General features: G+C 34.2%; 1 protein-coding gene and 1 long non-coding RNA gene across 2 annotated transcripts in view; one reads left to right on the forward strand and one right to left on the reverse strand.

Annotated features, from left to right (window-relative positions):
* LOC143236794 (uncharacterized) overlaps positions 1 to 11,124 on the reverse strand; it is a 55,548-nt gene extending 44,424 nt beyond the window's left edge. Inside the window, exons 1-3 of the mRNA XM_076475359.1 lie at positions 10,928 to 11,124; positions 7,478 to 7,575; positions 5,408 to 5,776 (exon numbers count right to left, since the gene is read on the reverse strand). Coding sequence (XP_076331474.1) covers positions 5,408 to 5,776; positions 7,478 to 7,575; positions 10,928 to 11,124 — 664 coding nt within the window. The remainder of the gene's footprint in view (positions 1 to 5,407; positions 5,777 to 7,477; positions 7,576 to 10,927) is intronic.
* A 2,179-nt stretch (positions 11,125 to 13,303) lies between these two features.
* Positions 13,304 to 19,610, forward strand: LOC143238160 (uncharacterized). Its single transcript, XR_013020437.1, has 3 exons — positions 13,304 to 15,773; positions 19,041 to 19,127; positions 19,511 to 19,610. It is a non-coding gene; the product is annotated as an uncharacterized LOC143238160 (long non-coding RNA).
* The last annotated feature ends 299 nt before the right edge of the window (positions 19,611 to 19,909 follow it).

The raw sequence follows: 19,909 nt of genomic DNA on the forward strand, positions 1-19,909 counted from the left end.
GATTAGAAACACAGTTTCACTGATGATTGTCACTAGAAACACAGTCTCACTGATTGTTATCACTAGAAACAAAGTCTCACTGATGATTGTCACAAGAAACACAATCTCACTGATGGTTATCACTAGAAACACAGTCTCACTGATTGTTATCACTAGAAACACAGTCTAACTGATGGTTATCTCTAGAAACACACTCTCACTGATTGTTATCACTAGAAACACAGTCTCACTGATGGTTGTCACTTGACACACAGTCTCACTGATGGTTGTCACTAGAAACACCGTCTCACTGATGGTTTTCACTAGAAACACAGTCTCACTGATGATTGTCACTAGAAACACAGTGTAACTGATGGTTGTCATTAGAAACACAGTCTCACTGATGATTGTCACTAGAAACACAGTCTCACTGATGATTGTCACTAAAAGCACAGTCTCACTGATGATTGTCACTAGAAGCACAGTCTCACTGATGCTTGTCACTAGAAGCACATTCTCACTGATACTTGTCACTAGAAGCACAGTCTCACTGATGCTTGTCACTAGAAACACAATCTCACTGATGGTTATCACTAAAAATACCATCTCTCTGATGGTTTTCACTAGAAACACAGTTTCACTGATTGTTGTCACTAGAAACACAGGTAGTGATGCCAACTGTCGTTTGAAAGCCAGATCTGGATTAGCCATGAACAACCTACCCCTCTTCAAAGAGTTTTTGCAAACAAATGTCAATACGTTAATCCAGTGGAACGTTTCTGAATAAATAATTTATATGAAAACTAAACACTAAACAGTCATAACAAAGGTGTATATCTTTTAACACTTTAATACGTGAAAATGAGTACAGGATAGTAAATTCATTAAATATTATTGGTTTAAGAACAGGTACAAGGAATCTGGCTGTTTTATAACTGTGCGTTCTGATTGCAGAAGGTATAGGGCATAATGAATGACTCTGTTTATGAACCTTGAATGGGAATGTCTGTCGGTGTTTGGGTAATAAAAGTTCATACTCTGGAGGGTCAGGTTCTCTGTGACCTCTTTCTCCTCCCCTTACTTATGTTCTTGTCGGATTGGTATTTATAATTGTAGAACTGAATATTATTTTGATCCTTTTCAGGGCAATGCCCATGTATTGTGGCTCGTATACTGTGATTATTTTATTCTATCAGCAGAATGTCAAGTTTGTTGGTAGCATTTTTTTATTCTTTAATACATATACATATATATATATATATATTTTATTTATTTTTATATTTAAAATATAAGTTAACTTGGGAGAGGTATTTAGGACTAGCTTCATCATGTATGAGGTACCTATCTAGTTTGCATATTAATTCGTTTTTCATCCAATTCTTATTAAAGTACATTATTGTACGATGTAGGAGTCTATCTGGTATCGTTGGTATGTTCGACTATTTGTGAATGAATTGAGATGATATAGTTCTTGGAACTCTGTATGGAGTTCTGAGGAGTGTGTTTTGGATTGTTTGTAGTTTGATTTCAATTATTTTATTGCGTACAGTTTATATATACTGGAGCTGCAACAATCTGTTACAGGTCTAATATATGTTTTATAGATTTTTAGAATGTTATCTGCAGATGCTCCACTGTTTTTACCAGTTAAACTCCTAGTGTAGTTAGTTCTTCGCCAGACTTTATTTTTAGTTTTGTTCACATGATTGATCCAAGTTAGTTTTGAATCCTAGATCAGACCTAAACATTTTGCCGATGGGGTAATCTGGTTTAGTGTGCCATTCATATATAATTCTGGCTATTGTTTTTTGTGTTTTGTCAATTTCGTAAAGACTACAAGTTGTGTTTTTGCTGTTGATTTTCATTCTATATTTTTGACAGTATTCACTTATTCTGTTTAGTTGCGGTTGTATGTTAGTGGCTGCTATCGTGGGTGTTGCAGCACTTTTCCACACTACCACATCATCTGAAAACTGTGAAGAAAATCCATGGTTCGGATCCCTCAGTGACATATTGTTTTCATACATGATGAACAGTATAGGGCTAACCACCCCTCCCTGAGGAACAAACCCTTATGGAAAACAACTGTTGTAACACAGAACAAAAATAGGAACAATAACTTTCCTTCTTAGCACACTTGTGATATGAAATTATTTATATGGAACTTAGTTTTAAAGATTTTAGTGCAAATTGTTCAGTTGTTGTTGTTTTGAATTAAACACAAAGTTACACAATGGGCTATCTGTGCTCTGCCCACTATGGTTATCGAAACCCGGCTTTTTGCGAGGTATGCCTGCAGACATATCTGTGAGCCACTGGGCGGCCAAATTGTTCAGAAAGTATTCTAATCACCACATTATTTATATTGTAGAACCAGCCTCTTGAAAATAAGGTTTTTATCTCTGGGACAACAATACTTCTTTATCCTTGGTCTCAACTATGAATGGTGATTTTTGATTTTTAACATAAAATATTCTTGATGCTGAGTTATCCACGTTTTATTTCACAAAGTTTCAAAATGACTTGCACAAGTTTGACTCAACCAATCAGAAGAAAGTGAGAATAGTTATCAGGTTGTAAACAGAAACAAACAAAATGTAGCTGTTTATTATTAGAATAATAACAAAAGATAATGCAGGTAAAACATATATGGAATTACTCTCAAAGCAAGTAATTATGAGGGGTATCTTTAATAGTGGGATACCGTCATGTAGAAATTTGTTCTTTTTCTGGTTATTTATATGTCAAGCTACACTTTGTCCAAGAATGTGACGTATATGTATGTAACATTGTTATATCATGATTCTTTAACTATTTAGTGTTTGTAACTTCGTGTTTATAACTCGACAGCTAAGATTTATATTTTTACATGAATATTCGACACAGCGTGCTGAAGGTCAAATCAACGAATGCAGTTGTTTATAGTTATAATTAGATATTTGACTGCTGTTGTGTTAGGTATCGTTGTTTTGTAAACCGTTATCCATTGTAGTGGTTTAGGTGAGAACAATATGTGTATGTGTGTGTTTGTGTTATCACCACCAATATTTGTTGAAACGTCTGTAAAATTTTCACTTCTCCTTCCAAGTAAGAACTTTCACAGAAAGTGTTGTGCAGAAACCGGTCATTTAATGTTGAAACAGAATAAGATGAACGTGAAAATGTAATAAATGATTGAAAATTACGGAGTTTTAGACCAGAGCAAATGTCTCAGTTTCTAAACATGGGTAAAGAACAGCTAGTTATGTATTTATCAATTTATTATTTAGCTTACAATAGAGAGAAAAAAGTGATAAGCTGAAGTCATTTCATACAATATCCATGACTAGAGACTTGTTATACAACATTATTTACACTTTTTTATTATATATTTGTTTCGTCTGATGAGATATAAGTATATTTACCTGAGTATCCAATAACTGAAATAATTTTGACTGTATTTTGATACCCTTGAATCTTAGTGTGTTAAAAGATTTTAAACTGTGATTTCCTGATTTCCAAATTTGAAGAGCAATTTTGTTCTTTGAATATGTTTTCGTGTTTTATATGTATTAAAGTTTTTTTTTCAAACATATAAAAAACAAACTGTTCTTTCAAAGTTTATGATCACTAAAAGTGAGTGTTTTTATTCGAAGATTAATTTTTGTTGTTGTTTTGTGTCCCTGATGTTTCAGTATGAGATAGAAACTCATTCCTCTGACACTTTTATGAATTTCATAAACGTTTTTCTCCAGACAATCTATGTAAGTTATAGTCCTAGGTTTTTAATTTTTATAAATAATAATAATTATGATTCATCTGAAAGTTAAGGTTCTCACGTCAAGTTTGTAAGATGATAACTTTTCAATGTTCTGTGATCTTATAAAATGCATTCTACTCAGTATATTCGTGTTCACTGTTCAGTGATAATGTTTGTGAAAAATCACTTTTCTAACAACCAGAAGTTCTTTTTTATTAGATATTTTAAACAACCCAGCCCTCGTGTATACATTAATGATATATTTTCAGGTATTGGTAGTTCACACAATAAACTTGGGACAACCTGTTAAAGAAACAGAATAACAACTGATCAAAAAATCACATGATGCTTGCACTTTGTGAGACATGTTGAAACTAATTACCATATACATATTTTTTTTTTTTTGAGATATACTTTTTTTGTCCCACATTGAAATTTTAGGGTGTGATTTATAGTATGGCATGGATGCTGCATCTCTGGTTATCGCAGAAAAGTACATAAATGCCTTCAATATATTAGCTAAAACAAGAAATACATTGTCACTTCCAATTAACATAGCAGATATATCAAGTATGGTTATTCAAGTAAGTAAATGGATTCTATTACTTAGAGTGTTTTTATCAAAGTCCTTGTCTGCCAAATATATCTCTCTCTCAGAACTTGTACCATGTGTGTTATTTGCGTAAAGAAAATACAACTGGACCCACAATAAAAATATATATTAAAGTCCATGAAGTCATTTAATTTCTCAGATATTTGAGTATTTCAAGTTTTATTAGAATGTGGATTGTAGAGCATAAACTACATTAAAATAATAGTTTTACGTAGTTTTTTACAGCCCGGTTCTTCACAAAAATGTAATTTTGTGAACATATTGTCTTGTAAAGACTAGAAATTAAAATCATAAGTAAAAATTAATAATGCATTATAATAGAGCAAATTTTAACTTGAATAATTTATTTATCTTTTCGAGATTTTAAAACAGTTTTTATAAATGGTCATAGTGTCAGAAAACAGTCACATTGGAAAAGTCAAAACATGCTGTAATTATCTCTTTCTGTTGAATTTGTCTCACATGAAATAAAAGTTATGCAGTTATATGTTTTTCTCATTAAAATGGCAAAAAATAATACTGAATAATTTATTCAAGTTTCTAGTTTTCAATTAATCGTAATAAATGCCAATAGCAAAATGTTCTCCATTTCTTTATAGTATAAATTTTCAAGTAAACTTGGTCGTAAGTCACAAGTGTCTAACTGAGGGTTATCACTATAAACACAGTCTCACTGATGGTTGTCACTTGAAGCACAGGCTCACTGATGGTTGTCACTAAAACACAGTCTTACTGATGGTTGTCACTTGAAGCACAGGCTCATTGATGGTTCTCACTGGAAGCACAGTCTCACTGATGGTTATCACTAGAAGCCCATTCTCACTGATGGTTGTCACCATAAACACAGTCTCACTGATGGTTATCACTAGAATCACTGTCTCACTAGTGGTTGTCAATGGAAACACAGTCTCACTGATGTTAATTCGGTTTAGCTGTATGTTTCTATTAAATGTTGATGATGGACAAAACAGTTTTGCTCTGTTGTTTTCTGAGCTTTATTTTGTCTTCAGTCAGTTTACCAGTCGTTTGTTGTTTAAATGTAATGTTACTAAAATACCTGGAAAAACGAGTCATACTTTTTATTTTTCCTGGAGATATTGATATCTCAGTTTCTTCAATCATTATTTCTTCATTAAAACTCTCGCCATTAACTTTTGTATCGAACTTCCTCCAAGAGTCATTGTCTGTCTCTGAAGTCGTTTCGATCTTTTCTTTGGATCGAATAGGGTGTACCTTGTTATTATTCATTCTACGAAGGATGTTACTGAAGAATGTCGATAAACGATTCATTCTTTTTATTTTTTTTGATGTTACAGGTTTCTGAGTTTCTAGGTTCGTTCGTCCACCGAAACTTAAGCCACTAGCTTTGTTTTTTGTGTTCGGCTTTGCATTGAGAATGTCAATTTTGTTGTTGGAAAATTCTCTTTTGGAACTGTTGGTCTTTTCTACAGATTAAAGGTAAAAATAAGTAACATAAATTAAAAGCTGATAATCGCGATTTGTTAGAGTGATATGTGTAATTGTTTTTTGCTCTTAACTTATCCGTGGTAAAACATACAATTATCTCACATGTTATGCCACATATATATTAATAACTAACATTTTGCTGTTTATTAATATTCACTGATTTGTTCAGATTTACTTGTGAAAAAGTAAGAAAAGAATTGCAAATAAGAATGTGAAAATTGATTTCTGGAAACAGTCTCACTGATTGTTGTCACTAGAAACACAGTCTCACTGATTGTTATCACTAGAAACACAGTCTCACTGATTGTTACCACTAGAAACACAGTCTCACTGATGATTGTCACTAGAAACACAGTCTCACTGATGATTGTCACTAGAAACACAGTCTCACTGATGATTGTCACTAGAAACACAGTGTAACAGATGGTTGTCATTAGAAACACAGTGTAACTGATGGTTCTCATTAGAAACACAGTCTCACTGATTGTTATCACTAGAAACACAGTCTCACTGATGATTGTCACTAGAAACACAGTCTCACTGATGATTGTCACTAGAAACACAGTCTCACTGATTGTTATCACTAGAAACACAATCTCACTGATGGTTATCACTAGAAACACAGTGTAACTGATGATTGTCACTAGAAACACAGTCTCACTGATTGTTATCACTAGAAACACAATCTCACTGATGGTTATCACTAGAAACACAGTCTCACTGATTGTTATCACTAGAAACACAGTCTCACTGATGGTTCAGTAATAATATGGAGATTTAGGACAGTATAAACCAGATTTCGATACTTCACAGCGTTCCAGTGGCATGACTGCGGACTTACAACGCTAGAAATCGGGTTCAGATACCAGTGGTAATTAATGCAGAAATAGGTTCTTTGTAACATTATGATTAATTTCAAACAAATGATACGATGCTCAATGTGCAGTAACGTTTTAGACACCTACTTTACATTTACCTTCTGTAGTCAATTAAAGATGACATCACGAGCTAAACAACAGTTAACTTGGAGGAACACTGTTTTATTAACTTCTTTCCGCGCATTAAATACTCACAAATTATTTTTCTCGTTAAATGTTTAAATGATTGTTTTGAGATTTATTATAATGAGAATTTGATGACAGAAAAACATCTTGAGCTTACTTGAATGATGTATAACTGTATCATTCACTTTTAACAACCAGTTATTGTGTCAAATTTTTCGTATTTTACGAAAAAAATATGTTAATTTAAGTATAACATTTGAATTTTAATTATTAAATATTTACAGGAAAATTTGAATAATTGTCCTTCTTGTCTTTTTTTGAATTTCGCGCAAAGTTACTCGAGGGCTCTCTACGCTAGCCGTTCCTAATTTAGCAGTGTAAGACTGAAGGAAAGGCAGCTAGTTATCACCACCCACCGCCAACTCTTGGGTTACACTTTTGCCAACGAATAGTGGAATTGACCGTCACAAAATATTACGCTAATATTAGCTAAAACAGCGAGCATGTTTGGTGCGACCGGGATTCGAACCCGCGACCCTCGAATTACGAGTCGCACGACTTAACACCTCTGGCCATGCCGGACCGTAATTGTCCTTAGAAAGTTTAATTATCCATTATTTATCTAGTAGAAATTATTGTGACATTATACACGGTACTTGTCTCTGCTGTGTTTACCTGAATATTGATGAACGTCTCTGTTGTTAAGTTCGCTTTCTGTTGAAGAATCTTCTATTAGTCTAAAAATGTACGGACGGTGCGAAGTAGGATGTTTCCTAAAAAACACAAATAATGTAGATGATTCATACTCACTAAAAAGTTGAATAGTAATAACGTTTTTTGACAAAACAGCTGGGTCAGGGACCCCAAAGTTCAGGTATATCTAACCCTAATTTAGAAATGGTTATCACAGGAGGGGGTAACAAATCAACAACACCTTTCACCCACTCGATGACTATCGAAACCCATTAATCAGTCCGAGCAGCATGAGAGTTGTCTGTTTTTCTTCTACTCTATCGATTTGGAAACTGGTAACAAGGGAGCAAAAATAATTATATTCCATCATAAACTTGTAATTATCCTTTTAGAACTTAAATAATTTTTCGACGTTTATTAATGAATATGGACGTATACAAGGGTTTATACTTTATGTACATAATTTTGCTACGGAGTGAATACACACATATACAGAAGTTTGTGCACAGTACATGAGGTGATGTTCAATATACAAACCGTAAAGTTACAAGTATACGGCCCCCCGCTAGTACAGCGGTATATCTACTGATTTACAATGCTAAAATCAGGGGTTCGATTCCCCTCGGTGGGCTCAGGAAATATCCCAATTTGGCTTTGCTATTAGAAAACACAATACAAGTATACGTTAACGAACACATAGGTTAGCACAAAAGCCATGTACATCCTTGTGCAAATTAATTGAAACAAATGGTGATTTTACAATATTTCCAACATGGCGGCCATTGTTGGCTCGCTGGACCCGCTGATTTCCTTTAATAGTCATTTTTTTCACACAGACGGCGTCATTAGCTGTGTTTTGCGGTACGGTCGATCTATTTTTGGGATATATGACATTTTGAGGAATATTACGTCATTCGAAATTGCGTTAGAAGGGCAATGAGACCAGTCAAAAAACAACTTCTTTACCAGCTCAATGAAGAAAAGACGGTATCAGTGGGTTCTGAAATACAAGAACAATGGAGAAAAATGTTATTGAGTGACGAGACTCATTTCTTTGTACAGGGTCAAAGATGGCTGCATGTTCGCAGATCTCCAGGTGAGAAACTTCCAGAATCTCACATCAAGCAGTTCGTAACACATCCCTTGAAGAATATGTTTTGGGACTTTGTCAGCTACTATGGCGTCGGAGGCTTACATATCGTAGAAGGTATGATGCGAGGACCACAGTACATCGAAGTTTTGCAGAGAAGAGTCGTTCCAGAATTGAAAAAGAGATTTCTAGATGGATCTGGCATTTTTCAGCAAGATCTGGCTCCGTGCCACATATCGACATTTGTGAATAATTTTATGACTACAACGCGAATAAAGGTGCTGGACTGGCCTGGAAACTCTCTGGGCTTAAATTCTATTGAAAATGTTTAGGCGATTTGTAAAGAAAGACTTCGGGGAAAAGACTGTACTACGAAAGATAAGTTAATTCAGGTGTGGTACCGCGATCCAAATATTGCAGTCAACTCGTGGACTCGATGATCTTAATGATCTTCTGAAAAATAAAGGCGGTCATATCATGTATTACTTTATGAGTAATTTTTGGATTCTGAGAAATAAAACGCAAAAAAATCGAAAAAAATCGTAATTTTCCCTCTTGTTTTAATTAATTTGCACAAGGGTGAATATTCCTCAGGGAACAATACGCAACGTATACAGAACGGTTTCCATTTGGTAAAATGTTATAACTCACGTGTGTATAAGTTGTTTGGACAATATATCCGTTCTATAGTTACATATATCAAATGCTTTAAAATTAAAGGGTATCCACTCTGTTCCATAAAATATGTGTAATCGAACTTTTGAAAATGGCGCTTGGAGGTTGTCCTCGTGCACTAGATACAATGTACCTTTAGTACTGTATATTATATTTCACGGAAATTGTAAAGACGAGCTCTCATCAAACAATGCGTCATGAGACAGATATCACAGTGTTGTGAGTCTCAAAAATTGTTTCAGTTAATAAAACATACTTTATAACTTCCTATATCTAAATAGGTATAATATTACTGTCTCTTGTGTGTCCATGTAATTACTTCGCACGATGTGAATGGATATTCACTAAAATTCTTACGGAAACTCATTAGGTCCATGAGCGATAGATACAAAGTTTGAGTCTTGAGGTTTTTATGAGCATTTTTGGGTTATGAACCCTGTTTCACTTCCTGTAGATGGAGCTTGATATATAGGATAACATTTCTCACTATATGGTTTGTATAATGTTTATAGACACTGTAATCTCGAGTTAAAGTATATTAGTTGCTAATGGTTAGGCTCACAAGAGTTTAATAAGCTGCCGATAATATACACACACTGGTGTAAAAAGTTGTCCGATAGAGCGGGGAACCAAAGCGAACCAAATCTGAATCCTACAATATACATTTGCAAGTTTGCCATCCGTAAACCGATAGAAGAAAAATAAAGAACCTTTTAATTTTGAGAAACCAAAGTCTACCATGAACATCTACGTCAGCCATTGTCTTCCCAGACTTCACTTGTCACATCTGTTGTATTATTACAATCGTTCTATTGAAATTACGTTTCTTGTAAATATTCGAACATCGTTAGAAAATATTTATTAAAAATAAAATATCTCTTGAGATTTGGTGGTTTTTTTTTGAGTCTATAAAATGCTAACTCTGCCAGCTAATGGTTTAAAAAACAACAACAACCGAAACACTTAGTGGAACAAGAAAAGTAAAAATCAAACAAACATAATGTGTCGTGGTAGTTCTGGACGATCACTAAAGTTTTCTACATGTTTCTCAGCATATGAACAGGGACGTAAAGAAATAAAAGTTTGTAAAATGTATGAAATAATTGAAGTGTAAAAATAAAAACTAGTGTAAAGGAAAAACAAATCAATGAAATGAGATGAGAGAGAAGGACCATGAATACAGTAAATAACTTATTCAAACAAAACGAAGCAAAAATCGCGTGGATGGGATGTTACTTTGAAAGAGCCTGAAAATATATCAGACACTAACAAGTATACCATGCAACAGCTACCTAGAAACTACAGAGACATTCTGTAAGGTTACCCAAACTAGAAGTAAGAAAATGGTCATCAGATGTCTTTAACATTAAAGATGCCGTGTACGGTTACCGAAGTTAAGTGTTAAAGATAGATCCAACAGCCAACTGAAACATCATTTCAACCACAAGAAGTTTCCGAAAAGTTTGGAGTCTGACCTACAGTGGCTTTAGTTTCTAATAATTTGTGTTTGAAGAAGGCTGGTTGTTTGTTGAGTATTAATTACGAATGTAGAGGCAAATCATCAATAAATGATGATAAAAAATAATTGTCATAGGTTTGTTATTTGATTCGCTGTGTATTTAATCTGGTTGAATTTGAGGGTAATCCTTTATAAGGAAACTTGTTACATAACATCGAAGATGCTTGTGTCACCATCAATGGGTTCATCCAGGTGGCTGCACCCATTAGAGGATTCTACTGTTGGATGCCAACAAGAACTAAATGGCATTACGCCATACAAGACAGATGCACCCATAACAGGCCACCGTTTGGGATGAACAGTGAAAGTAACGTCATGGTTCCAGTCTCCTGATGGATGTAACATTATCCAAGAAAGTTGTGCCAATTGATATTGGGATCAGTTGGAAGTGACGTTATGTTACTCACTGTTGCTTCACTACACTTTCGAAATGTCATGGGATAGAGTGAAGGTGCAACCAAAAATTATAAGTAAAATAGAAATAGTCTGATATCATAAAAATTAACAGTAATACCTATCATCTCTTGACGTGCCCTTGTCTGATCAAAGTATAAAACTTGACTGTCATTCGTTACAAAGTAGTTATGTCTCCAAAGTGCATATCCTGGAATTCAAAGCACAAACACGTTATACAAGTACCATCATATTTTACGAAGCCTTAGGATGGTTCAATGAAAGTTCCTACGAGGATAATCGTCATATCCTTGTCTACCCAGTGTCCAAGAAATGTGTACATCTGGAATTGTCGTAACAAATTACAGGAAGGCGTAAATGAAAATTTGAAACCCAATTTCAATGATGTGCAATACTGCTTCAAATAATAGTGGATTCTGTCTGGTTGCTCTGGCACTGTAGTTCATGCCATGCAGACAAATTATTATTGTATTGGGGGTGCACTTGCACCTGTTTAAGTGCTATGTAACGTTATCAAAATATGGTTAACTTCCAGGATTCTTTCATTTGTGACATAGCTGTATACGTTTCGGGTATTTAACTTTCTTTCTTTAATAACAGATTTGAGTTTGAATAAACCATGAGTGACAAAAGATCAAAGAGTCCTTCTTCATCTTGCTTTTAGTTTAGAAAGTTTTTTGGTAATATCACATGGAACAAAATATTTACTTTATTATTTCATTAGCTCGATTCACTTAAACTACTGCTGTAAAAGGAAGAAAAGTTGAGAATCTAAATATAGTCGAAGAATGAGAAGTGGCATATCATTTTGAGTTATTGGTTCTTGGGTTGCTGTTTTTCTTCGTTACACTTCCAGTTAGCTCTAAATAGACTCCAGTTTAACCTTATTTAACATTCCCTTTATCTATAGTAGTGCCCCCCGCGAGTACAGCGGTATGTCTACGGATTTACAACGCTAAAATCAAGAGGTTCGACTCTCCTCAGTGGACTCAGCAGATAGCCCGATGTGGCTTTGCGATAAAGAAACACACGCACGTATCTGCAGTAAAAAAAATTCTCTCTCTTTTCTTGTTTCCTTTCTTGAGAAAAGTCATTGACCAATAAGACAACAATTTAGCTTTAGTGGATTTTTGGCTGCTCCAAGTCAATGGATCGAAATTGTTGACAACTATTTCAAAGACTCTCGATAAAATTGTGATTCTTATTCAAAATAATTCTTTGTATTACAAATAATAAAGAAAGCCATCATATTAAAAGGACTTAGTAAACTGTGGCTGTGAATGTAATTGGTTTTTTCTTTGGGTGAAATAGAGAAAAAGGAAAAAAAAGTTTTTACACAAATAAGGATGTACAGCTGAATTAAGGAGAGTCCAGCATGTGTTTGATGGAGCGAGATGTAAAAAAGAAAAGATGCAATTTTTTATGCTGTATTCAACATGCTGATAAACAGACTGAAGATTGTAAACTAATATTTCATAACAAAGGATATGATATCGTGTCAACAATTGTTAATATTAATAGTACTGGTATCACTGAAGAGTTCAAAAAATGGTTGGAGTAAACGACCCGAAAACTGTATAACAGATAATATTAAAATGTTGAACAAAAGCATTGGCGACAATTTTTAAAGAATTGGAACCTGGAAAGATGAGGAAATACTCGAACCTATATGATATTTCTTTTGATCCAAAGCTTCATCTGGCTATTACCCCCTGACAATGAAGGCCAAAAGAGTACTGTAATATTGATATTATGAACTTCAAAGGAAATACAATTTAATTATTAAAAGACTTTAGAATTGATCGTAGTTGATTAAATGTTTTCCTTCAAAAAACAAATGAAATCCAAAATATTATCCACAAATTACGATGAGAGGAAATCAAAGTGAGTGTGTGATATTTTGACTTGATACAATACCTTACAAATGTATTGCAAGTAAAACTGTTTATTATCACTGCCAACTTACCGCTGCACCATCGGGAGACGGTATTTAAGTTGTCACATCTCCTTTTATTGTGAAATTGTTTTCATTAGTGCATTCGTTTTGTATGACTTCCACAATCGAATCCTAAAATCGATTTTATTACGATAGTATTCCAAGATGAAAAATGTTACGGCAGATGTTAAAAATAATTAAATAATAAAATAAAAATAAAGTAGAATAAATGGAATTAAAATTGAAAATTGAGAAGTTTGAATAGATATACATATAGATTAAAATAAACAAGGGGTCTGACTTGAAGGGAAATATTCCTAGAAACTGGTTGTGTGTGTGATGGGGGAGTGCCTTTGGAAAACCTACTTTCATTGGTCAATCACCGGATTGTTCTGCGTGTTACTACCCAAACTCTACTTTAAATGGGAAGGAAAAAGAAATTACTGGAAGGGGCGTCACTCGGTCCTAACTAGTGAAAGTAGGTTTTTCCGGGGCACTTTCTCCACCTAAAATTTGAGGCATTGGATCTGTAAATCCCAACTAGGGCACCTTCCCGACTCTGAATGGGCCGGTTTGGATCGGTACTTTGTTTTGGGTGCTGTCTGCTTACTTTTTACTGTAACAACAGGTTAACACAACGTTCGTGCCTTTGCCTTCACTTTTCCTACTTTACTTGCATTTATCATCATATTCACATAGACAAAATTCGGGCTTATATAAACGTCAGCCACTCAGTATAAAATGTAAACATTTTACCTGGTGTGGGATGAAGAAGGAAAGTTAGTGGATTCCATAGATGTTTAGGTTGTGATTTCCCTTTACACACAAGTATTTTTATTGGCTCGAAATTCGAGGCTAAATGAAAATTTCTCCTCGAGAATGTCGCCTTGTCTCCTTCGCTTCGAGTCCCTCACGAACCCGGTAAGCTTGAAGAACCGGTGGAGTTGTTTTCTCGGGACTTATTGATAAGCTATGCTTTATCAGTAGTGTAACACGTTTGTTTTCTTCTTTTTCCGAATACTTTTTTCAGTTAAATAAATATTTTTCAAATCTTATTTTAATTCACTGCGCGAGAGAAAGTCAGCTAAAACATTGAGTAAGGATAGTTTATAGAATTCTGTTGTCAAGTGTTCTACATGTAGTTAGTTGCTAAGCGAATTATATTGTTGAACGTATTAAGTGAAATATTATTTTCGGGTGTAATATTCAGATTGTTGTCGAGTTGTAGACAAAATATGTAAATATCAAATATATATTGTTGATTGGCGTTATGTACAAGTTTGTTTTAAAGTTTTTTTTGTTTTTGTTTTTTCGTGTCTTAATTTTAATTTCGCATGAAGCTACACGAGGGCTCTTTGCTATTTAACAGTTTATGGGATGACAGCTAGTTATCACCACCTACTGTCAGCTCTTCGGCTACTCTTGACCTTTACATTAAAACGTCTCTATGGCTGAAAGAGCTACCCTATTTGATGACGTGGATTCGAATACTCCCCCCTGGGATTACGAGTCGACTGCCTCAACCACCTGGCTCTGCTGGGCCTTTAAGTTATATTTGCACGTGTGTAAAAATGTTACACTCGTTTTGTATTTTGAGATAGAAAGCAGTGTTTTTTCGCTTTTTTCTAACGATTCTTTGGCATTTTGGATTTTGCTCTTTTGTTGTTTAGCGCATGAGCTGTCTGTGCTAAGTCCACCACGGTTATCGAAAAATCATTTTTAGCGTTCATACTTACACCTGTGTCACTGTGGGCCTTCACTGATATAGTGTATTTTGAACAACTTTATGTGCATACGAAAATACAAATGTTAAAAAATGTTATATTCCTTTGTTGTTTTCAAATACAAAAATAACTATGTTTTTTGTTTTGTTTTCATGACAGTTCATTGGCGTCCAATGTTACCTGCACGAACTTATATGTACAATATATAAAAGAAACGAAACGATGAAAAAAAACGAAAGAAACCACTCGTGGAAAGGTGGTGTCATAACAGAAACTTACACTTCTGTAAAAGTGTACACAATGTGATATGATAAGTAAAATGAGAGAATTTTATATAGAAAAGGAAGAAAGTTTGATAACAAAGGAACAGGAAAAAGAAGAAACACATCTTCGCAGAACTGAGGTCAAGACTCAATCATATGATGCTATTTTTAGAAGCATAATATTACTATAATATTTGTATGTGTAAATTATCTTGAACGTTACATTAACCGAGATTTCTGAGCGATCAGTGGTCAGTGTTTAATTTTTATTAACTGGTAAACTTTCTTTCAGGAACCTTGTTACGTCACAAACAAGTTGTTCGTGAGCTCGGGTTGTTTAAGCTTGCGCTGTTGTTCTGTCTAATCACAGAAACAGTATGTTATTACGTGAGTACTTTGTTTTTTAGCTGTTCACTTCGTACAGGGAAGACACTTTGGGTCAAACACGTAGAACTCGAGGTGTGTGGTAACCTAGCAACATCCTTAAAATGTAACACTCTTTAAAAAATCGATATAATTTCATCCCACGTTTCAGCAGCGATTTCTTATATCATATCGACGAAGTGCAGGACCAGGAGTTAAAATGGCTTCCTCATCACGACTGAAGAATCTCTATTCAGTCACAATATTTTGGATTTTGTTTTTAAGCCTAAAGTGGTAAGTATTCTGTTTAAGTACGTAACTTGAAGTTTTGTACATATACTACCATATGGTAGGAAAGTATTTTGTTAAGACGAAAATACTTAGCTTGTATAAGTAGGGCTAGTGGCTAGTCATCACAACCCACCACCAAATCTAGGGCTACACGAGGACTATCTGCTCTAGTCATCCCTAGTTTAGAAGTGTAAGACAAGAGGGAAAGGAGCTAGTCATCTCAACCCACCACCAACTCTAAGGCTACCTGAGGGCTATTTGCACTAGTCATCCCTAGTTTATCAGTGTAAAACTAGAAGGAAGGCAGCTAGTCATCACAACCCACCACCAACTCTAGGGCTACATGAGGGCTATCTGCACTAGTCATCCCTAGTTTATCAGTGTAAGACTAGAAGGAAGGCAGCTATTCATCGCATCCCACCACCAACTCTAGGGCTACACGAGGACTATCTGTCCTAGTCATCCCTAGTTTAGCAGTGTGAGACAAGAGGGAAGGCAGCTAATCATCACCACCAACTCTAGGGCTACTCTTTTACCAAAGAGTAATGGGATTGATCGTCACATTATAACCTTCTTTTAAAACAAGATCAAGAAGAAATAAAATACACAAATAAAAGAATACCAGGAAGATATTTATTGAAATTTAAAAGAAGTTCAGGAGGTGAGAGATGAAAATTTCAGAGAAGAATTAAAAGGCAAAGAAATAATATGTAAATACGAAGCAAAAAATAAATCTTATTGAATACTCAATCAATGAAGGTATTGGAGATGTATAGTGGGATTATAAGGAGATTAAAGAAATACTAAAAGGATGTAAAGACAGAATTAAAAGTAGTAGAAAAGTAAATGAACAAAGTGAAAAGTAAAGTACAAACCATCTATAATGTGTAGAAAAATTATAAGAAGATCACTGAGATAGAAATGAACATTAATGACAGAATGAAACATGTGGAAAATGAGTTGATAAATGCAAAAATCAAACCAGCCACACCTCTTTTTTTTTTTGTTTTTACATCTCCATAAGAATTCCAACATAAAACACTATATACTATCTCATATAGAATAGAAACTCCTACTTTTTGTACTCCTGTTTCTGCTATTGCTGTATAATCTTTGGCTAAAGAACCTTCTTGGAATACAACTGCCATTACAATATTAAAATAAGTTCCACAATTTATTCGGTCATTTTGACAACATCATTCACTTGAACACCAATGAATTATAATGTGAAAATACCATGGGAGGCAGATTAAACTTAGACCATAATAATCTAGAGTCAACAGGTGAAATGGTTAACAATAAGTTATTATTTTTGCCAACTCTTTGAAAGGACCAGATTTAGCAACATTAAACAACCTTGCACCTGAAAGTCACAACAACTATCAAGTACTAGTAACTACCTTATCCAACAGGTGCCTGAGGGAAGTATTCAAAAGCAAAGATCAGAATAGAGAGGAGAGAACAGATCCCAGGTGAACTTGTGGAAAGGCTTTCTTAGTTATCTTAACCAGGTGCTTTACATGAAATGGTGGATCCACTCGCATGACTGATTAATATATGCAGTAAGAGGTAAGGATATGCAAGTTAGGTTAAAGCAAAGCAGGTGTTTATTGTTAAAAGAAGATTTTCAGTTGGTGGTGGAACTTAATCAATTAAAGATCTCATTTAAAAGTACAATGTCATCAGATCATGTAGTATTGAAATATAACTTTTTTTACAATAGTCTAGAAAATCTGAAAGGACTAATTAGACAATTAGTTACATACAAGAGAGGAAATAAACCAGAGCAGGTGTCACTCAAATGGACATACTGTAAAGAACTGCAGGCAAAAGCTTCTAATAGTTGATATCAATAAAATATAATTATTATAAATGATGGTAACATGTCCATTACAGCTGAGGCTGTGAAGAATTGGTAGCTGTTAATACTTAAAGAAGAAAATACCCTAAGGATGAATCTTTGATCCTAACAAGATAAAAAAAACAAAAAAAAAGCTGTTAACATATTGAAAAACAGGAAGTAACTGGAATTGTGGGGCAGAGTTCAGCTGAGAACACTGCACCTGCTCCATATGATGTAAGAAATTCATTATTTAACAAAACCACTCTATAAGTCCAATGGTTTATTGATGGGAAGCCTTGCAATATGTTGTTTGACACTGGTTTTACAGCTGCACTTATTCAAGTAGTCACAAATGCTAAGAAGTAAAAAGTTGAAACTTACCTTCACTGCAGAATGTTTTTCTACACTGCATGATATGTGGATAATTTACTTTGCAAATGAGTGCATACTTGGAGCTGACTTCTTGTAGAGACATGGATTGAAGGCTAAGCTAATTTCAAATGGCTTTGCAGACTATGACCAGGAAATCCCTGTGCATTACATGACAATTACTATGCCAGAGATTGAAATTTTGGTAACAATGAGAGAAGCAGTTGTTGTACCATGAAGAAGTGAAATGTTCATACCAGTATTTTCATAAATACATTTACATCTGTTGACTAATCAACAGAGTACAGTAGAACCAAACACTTCAGCATGTTCCGGGAGGATTATTGACTGAAAGATCTCTCACTGATCTGTAGAAAAGATGTCACCATTATTGTAATAAACACAACAAATCATGAAATTCAAGTCAACTCTGGAGAAGACAGAGTAAGATGTGAGGATGTACTGGAAGTATTCTGTATCAAAGAACATCAGAAGTAGTTACTTTTGAGGGAAGTCCAATCTGATGAAGAGGAACCTATTTTTGAGAAGATAAAGTATGGAAACATTGTGAATGGAAGAAACATGTATTATGTTTTGACAAGTTTGTGTCATGATCAGGAAGCTGATGAAGCCTGAAGCTTCTCCATATATTGTATATTTATAACAAAGTTTATTTCACTTCCCATTCAAGCTGTTTCCATACTTTATTTTGATGGAGTGTAACCTCTCTGAACTGCCTGGAATGTCTTATCTTAATGACAGAACCTCACGTGGGAAGACATTTGAAAATGCTTATAGGGAAACTAAGGAAATTTCTGGATTGGTCAAATAAAGGAAATCTCAGGCTAAATTCCAAGAAGTGTGAATTGTCCCTTCAACATTTGAGTTTAATGGAACATACAATCAGCATACAGACCAATTTGAGATTAAATATGTTCAGGTTTGTGAGCACATTGAAGAAAGAAAATATATTTGTTTATTTGTGATGCATACGACTTGTTTTAGCCAATCTTGACCGTCCAGTATTGCTTCTTCTTATGTCTGTTGTACGTTTTCAGGTGTTGGCTTCAAAGTGGGAGGAAGAGACTCAGGATTCAATTACTTATTATTGCAGGTACATTATGCCAATGTGGACAAGTTTATTGGTAAGTGTATTTTGTTTGTATTTAACAATTATTATAAAACTATTTATGCTGAATTTGCAGTAAATGTATTCCAATGTATTCCAGCAAATTTCCAATACAAAAGTTTACACACAAAAATGCTTTTCTGTATTGGTTGGTGTCATGAAATATAACCAGTGTATAGACGTATAGCCTGTTACATGTAACGTATTAATTTGACACAATAATGTTAAACAGTAAACAACTGGAATGTACACGTTACACTCCATATTTGATTATTTCTGAAGCTTTATTACTCCTTATGAAAAAGAGAAGTAAACTGAGCAAGCACGCTCTTTTGAAACTGTTTTCTTATTGGCTAATTTTCCTGCTGAATCTACAAACCTTCTGCTCTTTCACTCTAGCTGGTGAAACTGACAACTCTGGAATTATGTTAACAGTGGTTCCTGGGATTTCTAGCAGGTAAACTAAACATTTTTTTTAACACTCATAGATAAATGATCAGTTTCAGTTTGGTTGTGTGTTACAGTTAAATTACATTTTACATTGGATTACATTTAACCATGTGTTTTTTTATTGGCTTTTTAAAAGAATGATTACAAACACTTGTGTTTATTTCATCCAGTGCTTCAAACATCATGGTTTTTATCTGATGTCTACAAACACAATTTATTGATTTAACAGAATTTTTAATGTTTTTATCAGCAACATAAATATTTTTTATGTAAATATAAATGTATTTATAAATACATATGATATTATTTTTGATGGTTGTTTCATCATTATTATTGCAATACAAATAG

Source organism: Tachypleus tridentatus, chromosome 2 (assembly GCF_004210375.1).
Source record: "Tachypleus tridentatus isolate NWPU-2018 chromosome 2, ASM421037v1, whole genome shotgun sequence".
Taxonomy (NCBI): Eukaryota; Metazoa; Arthropoda; class Merostomata; order Xiphosura; family Limulidae; genus Tachypleus; species Tachypleus tridentatus.